Source organism: Microcebus murinus, chromosome 18, assembly GCF_040939455.1.
Source record: "Microcebus murinus isolate Inina chromosome 18, M.murinus_Inina_mat1.0, whole genome shotgun sequence".
Classification (NCBI taxonomy): Eukaryota; Metazoa; Chordata; class Mammalia; order Primates; family Cheirogaleidae; genus Microcebus; species Microcebus murinus.
The window spans coordinates 28262163-28275669 of record NC_134121.1 but is presented as its reverse complement, the minus strand read 5'-3'; the positions used below and the strand labels follow the sequence as shown (position 1 = coordinate 28275669).

The 13507-nt window shown below is 41.2% G+C and overlaps 1 protein-coding gene across 11 annotated transcripts in view; it reads right to left on the bottom strand.

Moving 5' to 3' along the window:
- The window catches only part of ACACA (acetyl-CoA carboxylase alpha), a 292538-nt gene that overhangs the window by 24014 nt on the left and 255017 nt on the right, over positions 1 to 13507 (bottom strand). For all 11 annotated transcript variants that reach the window (XM_075994382.1, XM_075994384.1, XM_075994383.1 and 8 more), the window contains 4 exons: positions 10871 to 10967; positions 9831 to 9966; positions 2821 to 2998; positions 839 to 951 (listed from right to left, as the gene is read on the bottom strand). In XM_075994382.1, coding sequence (XP_075850497.1) covers positions 839 to 951; positions 2821 to 2998; positions 9831 to 9966; positions 10871 to 10967 — 524 coding nt within the window. The remainder of the gene's footprint in view (positions 1 to 838; positions 952 to 2820; positions 2999 to 9830; positions 9967 to 10870; positions 10968 to 13507) is intronic.

Below are 13507 nucleotides of genomic sequence, written 5' to 3'. Positions count from 1 at the left end.
TTTTTTCCTCCTTCCATTCATGGAGTATCACTACTCTCTCTGTTCCTTTAGAAAAACAAAAGCAAAACCAATCAACCAACAAAAGAACCTCAAGCAATTATCTTTACTAACATAGCAAGGGACTCAATGGGAGACCTGAGCAGAAAATCAGTGTTTTAAAAGAATCTGAAACTCATTCAGACTCTCCACTCAACACAGGACTCCCACAGTTTAGTCCTATGTTCAAATCATGAGTGCTTTCCAAAAGCTCTGAAAACAAATGAGCAACAGAGTAATGGCTGGAAGCATCAAGCGCGAATGCTCCCAGGCCTACTGCTGCCGCTGCCACTGTTTGGAAGCACACAGTGTGCAATCTTTACTTCCATTTCTCTGGCTCAGGATGACCCTGAACATTGCCTTGGTAGGAACTGCAGCTTTTCTATCCCAGGACACTGACTCTCACATCCCTCAGAAATGAGGCAGGCTGCCTCAAGACACAAGCAGAAACAGGATATATTTAAGTCCAGCATATTCTCTGCCTGATTAGCCTCACCTGCCCCCCCAACAGCAACTCTAGCTAATCATTCTCTACAAGGACATCGAAAAAGACGGGCTATTTGTACCATAAGGAAATATCAGAAAAAAAATCAGGTGACTTTTGATTTTTTAGGGCCCACTTTCCCTCCTATTACACACACTATTTCATTCTACCAGGGTTCTTACCACATAGAGGACAGTAAATAAAGATTATCATGAATTTGATCAAATGCTTCAGTGCCTCCTCCCTTGGCCTATGAATGCACTCATTACAAATCAGTTGAATGGCTCATTGATTTGCCAGGAGGACAAGCAGACATACCCAATCGCTCAGCCAAGCGGATGTAGACTGGGTCCACCCGACGCATGGTTTTCACTAGATCCTTTCTGCGGAATTTGATTTCTACTGTCCCTTCTGGCTCCAGAACTGATCCCCTGGATCAGAAAGAAAGAAAACAAAACAGAAATAGAGGCTCTTTAAAGAAGGAGATAACAGAATGAGACCAGTTACAATTTGTGGACCAGGAAATAGCTTCATTATAGTTTTGCCCACCTATGGTTCATAGAAGTCACCCCAGGGAGAAAAGCAGGCACCAGAGAAGTGTCTAAGTGAGGTATGAGAAAGGCCTTGCAAAAAGCAATTAAAATAATTCTCATTACCATACCAGTCGACTTCCACCTCAAAGGGAGAAGAATACAGATTCCACTACCTATAGCTGATAAGGGTAACAGGAATCACATTATTTTCCAGGAGAAAAAAAAAGATACTGTAGGCACAGTGTTAGGGGAACTCCTGCACTCAGGCTGTATAATGAGGGGTAGATGCTGATCGTCTATACTACAGCTGTCAGCCTGCTGGTAGGATTCTGATCAGACATACTAGCCCAGGCCAAGTAGGAGGTAAAACATTCTGACCACTGCTATAGAAATGAGCAAAGCAAAAGGTCTCCAGGTTATTTCGAGGGTATATTAATGATGGTCTATCACCAGAAACTTTGCCCTAAGCATGTTTTTGAAAAAACAAAAAACAAAATTTTCTTAAAAAAAATTATAGCTAATATTTACTATGTACATGGCACTGTTATTGTTCTAAATGTTTACCTATAAATCCTCACAACAACCCTACACCCAGTCTACATCTACTATGAGGTAAGGTACTATTATTATTCTCATTTTACAGATGAGAAAACTAAGGCACAGGAGGTTAAGAGATTTGTCTAAATGTAGTGAGTAAGTAGCAGAGGTGGATTTAAAACCACACAGTTTGATTCCAACATCTGAAGAGGAATTGTCTCTGATCAGATATGTCAGATCTAGGGCCAGCTTAGGACTTAAAAATAATAAACCCCTTAGTATAGAATTCTAGCCTAGTGATTTGACAATAAAGCTACCACACTCTCCTAAACAGCTTTTTTCATTGTTGTTATTGAGACAGAGTCTCACTTTGTCACCCTGGGTAAAGTGCAATGGAATCATTCTAACTCAGCCTCCAACTCCTGGGCTCAAGTGATCCTCCTGCCTCAGCCTTCGGAGTAGCTGGGACTACAGGTGTGCCACCATGCCCAGCTATTTTTTTTTTTTTTCTTTTTGGTAGAGACGGGGTCTCACTCTTGCTCAGGGTGGTTTTGAACTCCTGAGCTCAAGCAATCCTCCTGCTTCGTCCTCCCAGAGTGCTAGGATTATAGGCGTGAGCTACCGCACGTGGCCTCCTGAACAGCTTTTGGAGTAGAAGGCTGAATTGTGGTGGGGAAAAAGAGAAACAAGTGTTCCAATAAAATGATTGGCAATGCAGGTGCAGTGGTGCACCTCAGTGACCATGCAGTTCATTCTATAGACAAGGAGAAGCAGCCCACAGCCCAGGGAGAGTAAGGATTAATCCAGGTTTCTTGCTAGCCAGTAGCAGAGCTGGGTAAAACCTTGGACCTCCAGAATGACAATTCAGTCTTTCCACTCCAACTCACTTTAAGCTCCCTATGTCACACACCTGAGAAAGAAATAGTGAATAGGCATATCTGAACAACAAATAGGAGGAGAGAGTCTCTCTCAGTTTAGAGGTGCCTGGAAGAGAGGACTTCATGATAAAATAATCTGGGATGGGGGATTACATTGACAAAGGCTGACTCTAGCCTGGTTTCCTTCTCATGCAAGCAGACACTGTGTAGCAAGCTTATTCTTCTGACCTTGGAGCCCTTTGGGAATGGACAGATTCAAATAAAGTTCCCTTGGTTACAATGTTGTCCAGGAGGAAACCAACAGCTGGAAGGTCCCTAAAGGCAGTGAATGAATACACAAAAGGCATGCTACCTGCTTTCTCGGTCAGCATACATCTCCATGTGCCGGGGGTTGATGGTGGAGTCAATCACAACCCAGGAGCCACCCCGCAGCTCGGCCTGGGGAGGGATGTAAACCATCACAGGCTGGGAGCACTCCCGCAAGCCGTCCACGATGTAGGCACCAAACTTCAGCACTTGGTCATACATATCTATGGAGAATGAGGCAAATTAGAAAACATAAAGCTTATCTCCCTCAAAGCAGTGCTTCCAAACATTGTTCACATCATGGCACACACAGATAACACCTGTATGGCACACTATGCCTCCATGCAGAGGCTGCTCATGGCCAGGGTCCTGTTTGGCCACCCTGAAGACTAAAAGGATTGGAATCTCCACCTGTATCCCACTCAGGATGCCAGAGGATCTTCAAAAGCACAAGACAGCAACAGAGAAATGATATTTACAAGATACAGTGTATAAGCCTTCCAGATTGCATTTCCATTTTACATCCTTCCTGAACTTCTGTACTTGGGTTTCACCACATTAATTCACACTTGCTCTACAAACATTGGGTATTTTTCATGTCAATATGTGATCTCTCCTACTATATTAAATTTTTTGAAGGAAGGATCTATTCTAGTTCTTTTTAATTCCTGTCATATTTAGCACAGGATGAGCTCTTAGAATGTGCAGCTAATGGAAATGGATCCTTCAAAAATTTTATCTTCAAAAACTATCTTTCATCTTTGTATCCCCATTGTCTTACCCAGTGCCTGAACATAGTTGATGTTCAATAAATATTTGCTAAATGAATGAATGAGCATATACACACTTTGGAAAGAATATAATGAGAAAGAAAAAACAAATTAATTCTTTAACAGTTGCATTTTTATAGGGTACAAGAGATAATTTTACAAAAGAAAGGAAATATTATACAAATTCATTCATTGTAATACCCCCAAGGCCAGAAGCAGGCTGAAGAAAAGGACTTTGGTGCATAAATAAGGTGAGTCCTTGGAAAGCTGGATCAGTTATTTATTTCCCAAGTTTTTATGGACTTCTTCCCATTTCCCAGCTCACTGAAGTCTAAACATTACTAAAGTTTTAGGTTTATGACTCCAGATGTTTAATGAGTACTTCAGTGTAGCCACAATGGATCCTTTCTAACCACCAAATAACAGGTTCAACTGAGTTCAAACTTTCTTATCAAAGAGAGGATCTCAATTTGGAATAAATCAATTCTGGAAATCCATGGCAAAGAAGCCATATTTTCAGGAAGAGCAAACCAAATAGAAATTACTTTCATTGTGGTTACTGGCAAATTAAACTGCCATCTTCTCCAAAGTAAAAATGGCTCTATCAACAAACCCTCAGTGAGCACAGTTCACTGCAAAGCACAGGCTCCATTGCCCCAACCGAGCTTGTCTGTGAAGACTTCAGACATTCCAAGTTGCCCCAGGAAACACTCCCTACCCTGTGTGGAATGTGTATGGTTATACGCTCTGTATATATGATCAGAGCGAAGACATTTATTCCTTTGGGAGGAGAGCAAAGACCAAAAAAATTTACTGCTAATTACACAACTGCTGTATGAAGAGCAGAGAATAAAGGACTTTAAGCGCTTTACGCTAATTCTGTGGTTATGAAAATAATTGCTCAGTTCAAATTATTTTAACTAAATTAATTCTTTAGTGGATATTTCAACCAGTGCTACATAATAAAATAATTGTGTAATTAGCAGTACATTTTTCAGTGCTGCCAAGAGTACAGTCTCAGAACAAGTAACAGAAAGGAGTGGCCCTCAATGGTATCATGCATTGAGAAGAAATGGAAGGCACAGATAAAAGGAGAAAAATAAAACAATAAAAGACGGCACAAAAAGTCATTTTACCTGAAAAAGAGAAAAATAAGTTAGAGGTAAGTGAAGACAAAGTTTCCAGCCTTTTCATTCACTTCTTTTTGTTAAAGACATATCTACATCAAAATCTACCTTTGTGTTATCTATGATTAACAGATCCAGCTGCCCAAAAGGGGAGAGACTTTATTTATAATGTATTTTCATCCATTTAATTTTAAAAAGCCCTTGATTTCATGGTATATGCAAATAGGTTGGAATGAAGATGAGTGTGTGTACATTTTTTACTTTTGTGAAATAGGCTTTGGTTCCTCTTTTTCATCATCATGGCTAGCTATGTACCAGAGAATGTGATTACACATACACACACACATAAATAATTTAAACATCAGAGCATCACCTTATTCATATATCCAAGTTACAGGTGAGTAAACTGAGGCTTAAATAAGAGTACATAGCAGAGATAAGACTCAAATCCAGATCTTTTTGGCTCTAAAATCCAAGTTCTATGACTTCATTCTTAACTCATCATTCTTGTTGCTAGGAAAAAGAGCATGAGGCTGAGGTAATCTGCTTTCTACCATCTAATATAATGGCTAGGTAAAATAAAAACCAGAAAAGAGACTCGAATAAATGATTGTATATTCCTAAATATTGCCTGGATTTCCTCTGTGTTCAGAAATGTCAGAAATTGTACTGATGACCCTACTAGCCTATTTGATTGCCAAACAAATATCTTTAGGCTCCAAGACTGTGAGAAGAAAGGGAGCATCAGGCTACATTAAAGGTGACATGATTGGGACCAAAATAATGCCTCCGTTTAACCTGGAACACCGGCAGACCCACAACCCAAATATCAAAACACCCAAAAAGCAGGCTATTAAAATATAAGTGAACACACAAATAAACTCTGCCTCAACATGCTCATACTGAATTGCAGCTGCCCCAAACTACACATTTTGAAAGGGAGGTTGAAACACTTGGCAACAATCTGACACACAATTGTCTGAAATCCCTTCATATTTAAGAGATGGAGCAAAAGCACAGCCGAGAACAGCAGGGGAGGAGGGATCCCCAAGAGTTTAGGCTAGAAATCAGTCTAGGGAATTTTAAAGCTCTGCATATGCTGACTGTCAATTCTCAGGCCCTGAGAAATGCAACTGGGAATGGAAAATACTGATAGGTTCTTCACTGGAGAGGCGGGAGCTCGGAGTTTTCTAGCATTCCCGGCAAAGCACATCTGCATGAATGGTGATCACACACAGCCTCTGCAGCACGTTCTCAGCACCCAGGCACCAGCCCTGCCTAAGGCCTTCATTGTTACACAACATGGACACACCGTGGCAGCCACGTGTACCAAACAAGGGAGCAGGGTGGCCGAATGTTTCCACGGTGTCCCACACTCTCGGAACTGAAATAGATCTTACTGGCTTGGGCAAGTTTATCTGTTAGAAGCTGAAGGTAAACATTAGGCATACACAGACTGCATATACATAATGTCTCTCATGAGTTCATTACAGCCAGCTGACACTGTATTTCAACATCCAAGTAATCAGAGACTTTAAAATAGACTTTCATTCCAGTTAAAGTTTTCAATAAATGTTTTTTTTATTGTTATTTATAACCTGTCCCAGGAAAAAATAATAAGTATAACATGAAAAGCCAACTGAGAGTGACCCTGTAGCACCAGCAGTGAGGCAGCTTAATATCACTGGGATTTGCATCCTATCAAGCTATTCATGCTGAGGCTGGGACCCTGGTGCTAATTTCTAGTAAATTTCACGCTTGATGTCTCCCTGTTGTGGGTCATTGCCGGTTCGTCTAAATAAACTGCTTCCAAATGGCTCTTCCATCTAAATATTCAGCCAGTTTTTATAATTTAATTTTGCATTATGCTGAATAGCCTTCCGGCCAGATAGAGCTCATTGGAAAAAAAGCACCAATACCATCTTGACATGCTTTTATTTATTTATTTATATTTTTACTGCTCGAATTAGACCTCCTAGGCCGACTAGTAAAGAGTTTTTTTTTTCCCTCCACTAATGTCAATTTTCAGCATAGCAAGAGCTGTCTCTAATCTTTTCCTACTCATTACACACAATTTTGGAGTCATTTTACCCACAGTGCAGTCGGCTCCTGGCTGTGTGTTTGTGTGCACTGAGGGATGGCATAATTGTTTATTTTCCCTCCCTGCATAATCCCCAGCCAGTATTGAAACCAAAACTGCAAACATCTCCCCAAGGGATGTGGAGAATGACAAGAGGCTCTCGGTTTAGGTCCCTTTACATGAGATAATATGTAGGAAACATCCTGACCTGTATGTAAATGTGAAAGGTGCTGTTCCTCCCCCCTCCTACTTTCACAGGCATCTCTATCTTTCCCAAAGCTTATTTGTCTTACGTGATATGTACAAGAATGCATCAGCTCCAAAATTCAGAAGACAGAACTGTCCCTGGTCTCTATCAGGCCAATAACTCATTTCTGACCAGGGGCAGAGAGAAGAAGGGAATGGCTAGTTATTGTTTAACATGTACAGAGTTGATGCTGGGGATGATGAAAAAGTTTTGGTTATGGATAGTAGTGATAGTAACAGAACACTGTGTAACTAAATTGTGCCACTAAATTGTACACTTACAATTGATTAAAATGAAACATAGTATGTGTATTTTACCACAGTTGAAAAAAACTCAATTGTGAGCTCTTGAAATTTCTTTTCATGATAACCAAGGGCATCCCCAAAGTAGAGGGGAAATAGGTAGATAATAACTTTTTCAGGAACCCTGACATTCCATTCTTGGGATATTCTCGTAGATCTCTTTCTGGTCTTAGGCTCTAAAATCAGCCAACTCTGCTACAGGGAGTCAGATCTACCTTCCTCTCCCAACTCTGTCATTTTTTAGTTGAATGATCTTGGGAAATTTACTTAAGCCTTAATTTATGTAAAATGAGGATAACAATATAACCCACCCCTTGGAGGTACTTGTTGTGATGATTATGTAAGATAATACATGTAAAATAGTTAGCATAGTTTCTAGTGAAAAGAGCTCAATGAATCTTAATTGTTGTTGTTCTTACTGTTACAGGGCTAGCAGCCAATCTGGGCCTGAGCCAAGTTATGTAGCAGGATTAAAGCTTTTCCTAGAAGTGGCACTTTGGAAACTTTTGAACTCTGAGCTCCAGTTAGGATAAAATAGCCAGGCTGACTCACTCTTAAGCAGTATCAGGAAGAGGGCATTCTCAATCCTCCCCCAGCCTCCCAACAGAGAGGTAACTAAGCAGTACAACATTGCATTTTCTCCCAGGTCTTAACATAAATATTATGGCCAAAGAATTTGGGATCAAATGAAATCTAATGAGGAATGATCCTCATATGTATAAATGCAGGGGTTTCAGTCCCCTCAACTTTGATACAGTATCATCCATCCTGTTTTGAACACCCTGGTATTTTGCTTATACATTATGGGTTTTTCAGTCTGCTTAAGACATTTTTCTTGTCTCCTTGAGGCAATATCTGTTTCTGCCTTTTTTTGTTTCTTCTGAAATGCCTAGCACAGTTCCTCACACACAGAACTAAATAAAAATGTGTAGGATTGACTTATGTAACCTATACTCTCAAATTCTCATAATATTTCCACTGATTTATTATCTTAGTAAAAAAAAATTCACATTGATAGTATAAAAAAGTATACAAATATTAGGCCGGGCACGGTGGCTCACGCCTGTAATCCTAGCACTCTGGGAGGCCGAGGTGGGCAGATTGCTCGAGGTCAGGAGTCTGAAACCAGCCTGAGCAAGATTGAGACCCCGTCTCTACTCTAAATAGAAAGAAATTAATTGGCCAACTAATATATATAGAAAAAATTAGCCGGGCATGGTGGCGCATGCCTGTAGTCGCAGCTACACGGGAGGCTGAGGCAGAAGGACTGCTTGAGTCTAGGAGTTTGAGGTTGCTGTGAGCTAGGCTAATGCCACGGCACTCACTCTAGCCTGGGCAACAAAGTGAGACTCTGTCTCCAAAAAAAAAAGTATACAAATATTAATTTGGATGTATAGTCCAAGTCTCCCCTGAGAAAAGTGCAAAATATAGTAGTTCTACAGCAAACATAAGCAAAGTAGAACTTTTCAAATAAAAAAACCACAATCAACCTACTCTACATTTTGCCATGGAGGCCTGGCCATACAGGGCTCTTTTTAGCCAAGTAAGGGAAAATTGTTCACAGATATTTCAAATACCTTTCACTGATCATCTATAAAATGGTAGCTTCTCCAGGCTTTTTTTCTGTCAGAGGCAAGGGTGCTCCTGCCCTAACCTATTTCTAAGTGCCCTGTTGAGAATTCATTGTCCACAGCATTCTCTAATCACTTTATTTACTCCAGCAGTATCAGCTCCTCCTCCCTTCCATCCTCCTAACTCATTCTACTACTATAGAATCCTGAGTTTCCCCAGATCAATGAAGTTTATCCTCCTCAGCGTACTCTCATACCTTCCAGGCATGTAGTCTCTGGCCATTGCAGGGAGAGCTTCACTACTGTAAGAGGCAGAGTGTGTTTGGCTCTCCCTATACTGTCCACAGTGGTTCTACACCCGAAGGATTCTCAGTAAATGGTGATACTGGCTGCCTAATCAGTGAGCAATCCCCATAGCATGGAGTAGAGCCTTTATAATAATGGTCTAATATGGTAGAGCCACAGGCCCAGAGCTGTTGCTGGATAATAAGACATATCAAAAACTGCCATAAGGAACAGCCTCTGGTACAGAATTTGTTCATTTTCTTCCAGTAAATGCTAATTTTAGTAGCTATCTTGGTCACTATAAAACAATTAGACAGTAACATCAACAAAGAATATGCCCAGAAAAGAGGGACAGAGACAAGCACAATCCCATTTCCCCAGGACCACCACAGGTGGATGGTCTAACATCCACCTATGAAAGCTAAATCCACAAGAGTAGCTCACCTAGATAACACTAGTAGATTATTCTGAAATTTTGTATAGAATTATGAAACATACTGTATTTTTCCAGTCAGGTTGCAACTCAGAAGATATTTCAAAGGGAGCATAATCCCCCAAATGCCTGGGGTGATGACACCCACCGGTCCTGTAGAACCCTTCTAAACCCTTCCTCTCTCTGCTGCAGGGTGTCCAGTCATCAGTGATACCCTCTAGCCCACAGCCATGCCAGTCACCTTTCATCCCTCCAGAGAAGCCTCTCCAGTTGGCAAAGACCATCAGAGGCAGCCCTTCACGGTTGAAGTCCTTGATAGCCTGGTAAGTCTTAAACGCAGAGTCTGGGAACCAAACCTGGCCAGCCTGCTGGATTATCTATTGGGGAACGTCAAAGAAAAAGACACAATTAACAACACAGTCCAAGGGGAAAATCGTGCCAACATGAACAAGATTTTTCAGATTAAAAATTCAAAATCAAACCAAACAAATAAAAACCGATATTCATCAAGAAGATTATCTCTGGAGTAAAAAAAAGAAGGATCCTGGATCTTTGACCTTGTCACAGATTCTTCTTTTTAAGTCCTGATTACACCACAACTCTTTAGTCAAAATAGGGAAACTCAACTGCTTCTAATGGAAGAATGCAGTCCTAAGAACCCCTGTTCTAGGCTTCTCTGAGGCAACTTTAAATGGCTCCATTACACAGCTCTTCAAAGCTAGTCAACTGTACATAGTCTCCAAGCCTTTCACCGCTGTGCTTAGCACAGCTTTTTCTGTACTGTGGTTAATCAATAGGCACTTGATGTGACACTGCTGAAGAGCCGCCTCCCTGGCCTCTGGATGGTGTTAGGATGTGAAAATGTAATCCACCCTTTTAGAAAAAATGGACTGTGGTGTTCGTGCTTGGCATTAGGGCAGACTTCATTATTAATTCCAGCTGTAGCTCTTCCACGTGCGTGCTCAGAGACTCTGGGACCAAAGAGCCCTCAGCATTACCTCAGCTGCCTTTCTATGAGACCACCTCCCCAACAAAAGTAGACTGTTTTCTAGCATCGACAAGACCACTGTAAAGGCCTATTTAATTTTTCCACAGAATTTAGCTTGTGGTCCATCTAGAGTCATCTAAAAAGTGAGAACATGGTGGCCTGAAATCATTCAAAGCTGCTGGCACCCTTCCTTTTAAAACTGATGGTTTGCAATGCACCTGATATATCCACAGGCAGTGAGGAAGGGAAACAAGCTCCAAGCACAGGTGCGCAGTGTACTTGAGGTGACCTACCTTGGCTTCAGAATCCAGGTTTGCAGGATCAGCTGGGATACTTAGTTCTACTGTTCGGGTTTCTACGGCAACAACTCCCACAGGTATTCCTCCTAGCCTGATAAAAAATGAGCCACATAAGAACTCAACGTATGTCAACATTATAGCTAGTCATTTATTTTCCAATCCCACATCAGAACATTGGGGGAAAAAACTAGAAATAAACACAGAGAACAGGAAAGAATTTGACTTTTCCAGGAGTTAAATGCGAGACTCTATGGATTTGGTATTTACTCTGTAAATATGGTGGGAAACCACCTTCAGCATCACTCCTATTATGAAATGCTCCAATTCAGGATAAATTTAAAGGGCTGTACTGGGGGAGCCTCTGCATTTACACTCAACAGCCTGGCACATACACATACCCACACTTCTGGGGCTTCCAAATGAAATTTCTTATTTCATTCTATACCATCTCTTTGGTGAAGATAGTGGGAAATGGTCTGAAAGGTCATAGGAACCTAAAACTTTCAGTAACTTTTAATGAGTGCTGGCTTTGCTAGAATAGGGGCTGTAGTTTCCTATGAAATGTTAATAACATAGTTCCAGATAAGATTTGAGGGTACAGTAGGTGTTACTGTTGGGCATGTGGATGGGGAGTAGGTAGGTGTGTTATTAGGAAGATGAAGAATATGTGCCCAAAATAGGGAAGTGGATGAATAAGCCCTTAACTTTCTCCTTCACTGGAGAAGAGCAATGGGACAAGGATAATTTTTAGTAGTAATTGTGGTGAAATCCATATTGGAAGTATATATTTAATCTCAAAGCTATGTTAATCTAAAAAACTGTTTTTAGGAGATTAAATCCTCTGCATCTATACTCTATGTGGGAGAAATGAGAGAGTGAGAGGAAGGAAGGAAGGAAGGAAGGAAGGAAGGAAGGAAGGAAGGAAGGAAGGAAGGAAGGAAGGAAGGAAGGAAGGAAGGAAGGAAGGAAAGTAGATAGGTAGGTAGGTTAGTTCAAGGTATAGAATGAGTCCTTACTCAGGAAATTGTGATTCAATCTTCATCCTCTCCATTGCATTCCTTGGGGTTGGGCTGGGATGGGTTATAGTCTCTCATTCCCCACAGCATCTCCATAACAAACTTTTCCATGAAGGATGGCCTTTGGTTGTTAAATTGGCTATGGGAAATGGATTCTTGTCATCACAAGACGCCTGACAGGGGCCTGAGTGGAGACCACCCACCCCCTTGTCACTTGCCTGCACTGAATCAGAATCAAAAGCCCTCTAGACAACCAGACAATGAGCAAGAGGTACACAGGAGGGTTTAGAAATATTTCTGTTCACAATGATTAACAATCCAACTGGAAACTTGTAATTGCAAAAGCCACCCTAAATCGGTAACTTATAACTTATATATTAGGGCCCATGTGACCTAATAAAGAACATCTTTATCCGAGTATTACAGTTATTTATTGAACTTGAAAACAGCTCAGAACAACTTCTGTTTTCTATTATACTTCATATAAATTTTATCAGGCTAGCACATGAAGATGCTACATCTTGTTTTATAGTGTGTCCCTGGACAAGGTGCCATGGAATAATAAAAGACAATTTACAGCCAATAGCACACATATTCCAAACATACATACCAAAGATGAGTTTTGGCAGCACTTACAGTAACAATCCCAGAAGAATACATTTATATTTATTTCTCAAAATGCCATTGCTTTTGAAAGAAGCTAGCTCCATTTGTGTTTTATATACTTGTGAGCATGTGTATGTGTTTGGACTAAGAAGCCCAGAACTCATCAGATGGAAAGAAAGGAGGAAGTCAGAGTGAGTGTTGCAATAAACAACAGTGGAGCTAACCAAAGCCAAGCCTGACTGATCTTGGTCGCAGGACAATCCCTATTCTTCTAATCATAAGTATAAAGTATTATTCCCTCATTTCCCATGGGAGGATCTTAAAAATCTTAACAAAGGTCTACCTAGCTTTGTGAGGCTTAAAATCTGTCATGTTTTTTACAGACAGGAAAACTGAAGCAGAATAGATAAGAGACAAATTCTCAAAAAAGTTGGTCCTAGTGTGATGTGAGGACTCTATGTAACAAGCCGGTGGGGCCTGGGTAGGAGGGCTCTTGCTCGAGTGCATCCCCCACCTGCACCCCCCAGTGGGAATTTTACCAGGCACAAAGACTAATTCTCACTGGGACTCAGAAGCCTGGGGTGCAGTAATAGAACTGAGCCTCAAAAGAAAACAGGCAGCTGGTCTCTGTGAGTTTCAGTCTGAGCTGACTCCAGTCCCGACTCCTATTCAGAGTCACAGTGGAAGACCCTACATGCGGGATTTGCCATTTGATGGTTCCTTGTCATTGGCAGCACGAGGCCTGCCCACCTGCTGTACTGAGAGAACCACAAAGCCTAGAATTATTTTCAAGGCTGGAATCTAAATCTCAACCCAATGTGGCATGTTTGAGAATCTTGAACAGGTGCCACTTTTCACCAAGATAAGGAAAACTGATTGCCCCCAGAGGAAGGTGAGTTCCACAGGCGGGTCCCTCAGCAGTATGTCTCTGCAGTGCAGAACTAGATTAAGATCAGCCTTGGCAGGTGCTCGTTATAGCGAGCGCTACAGATTATTTTGCACAGAGCTT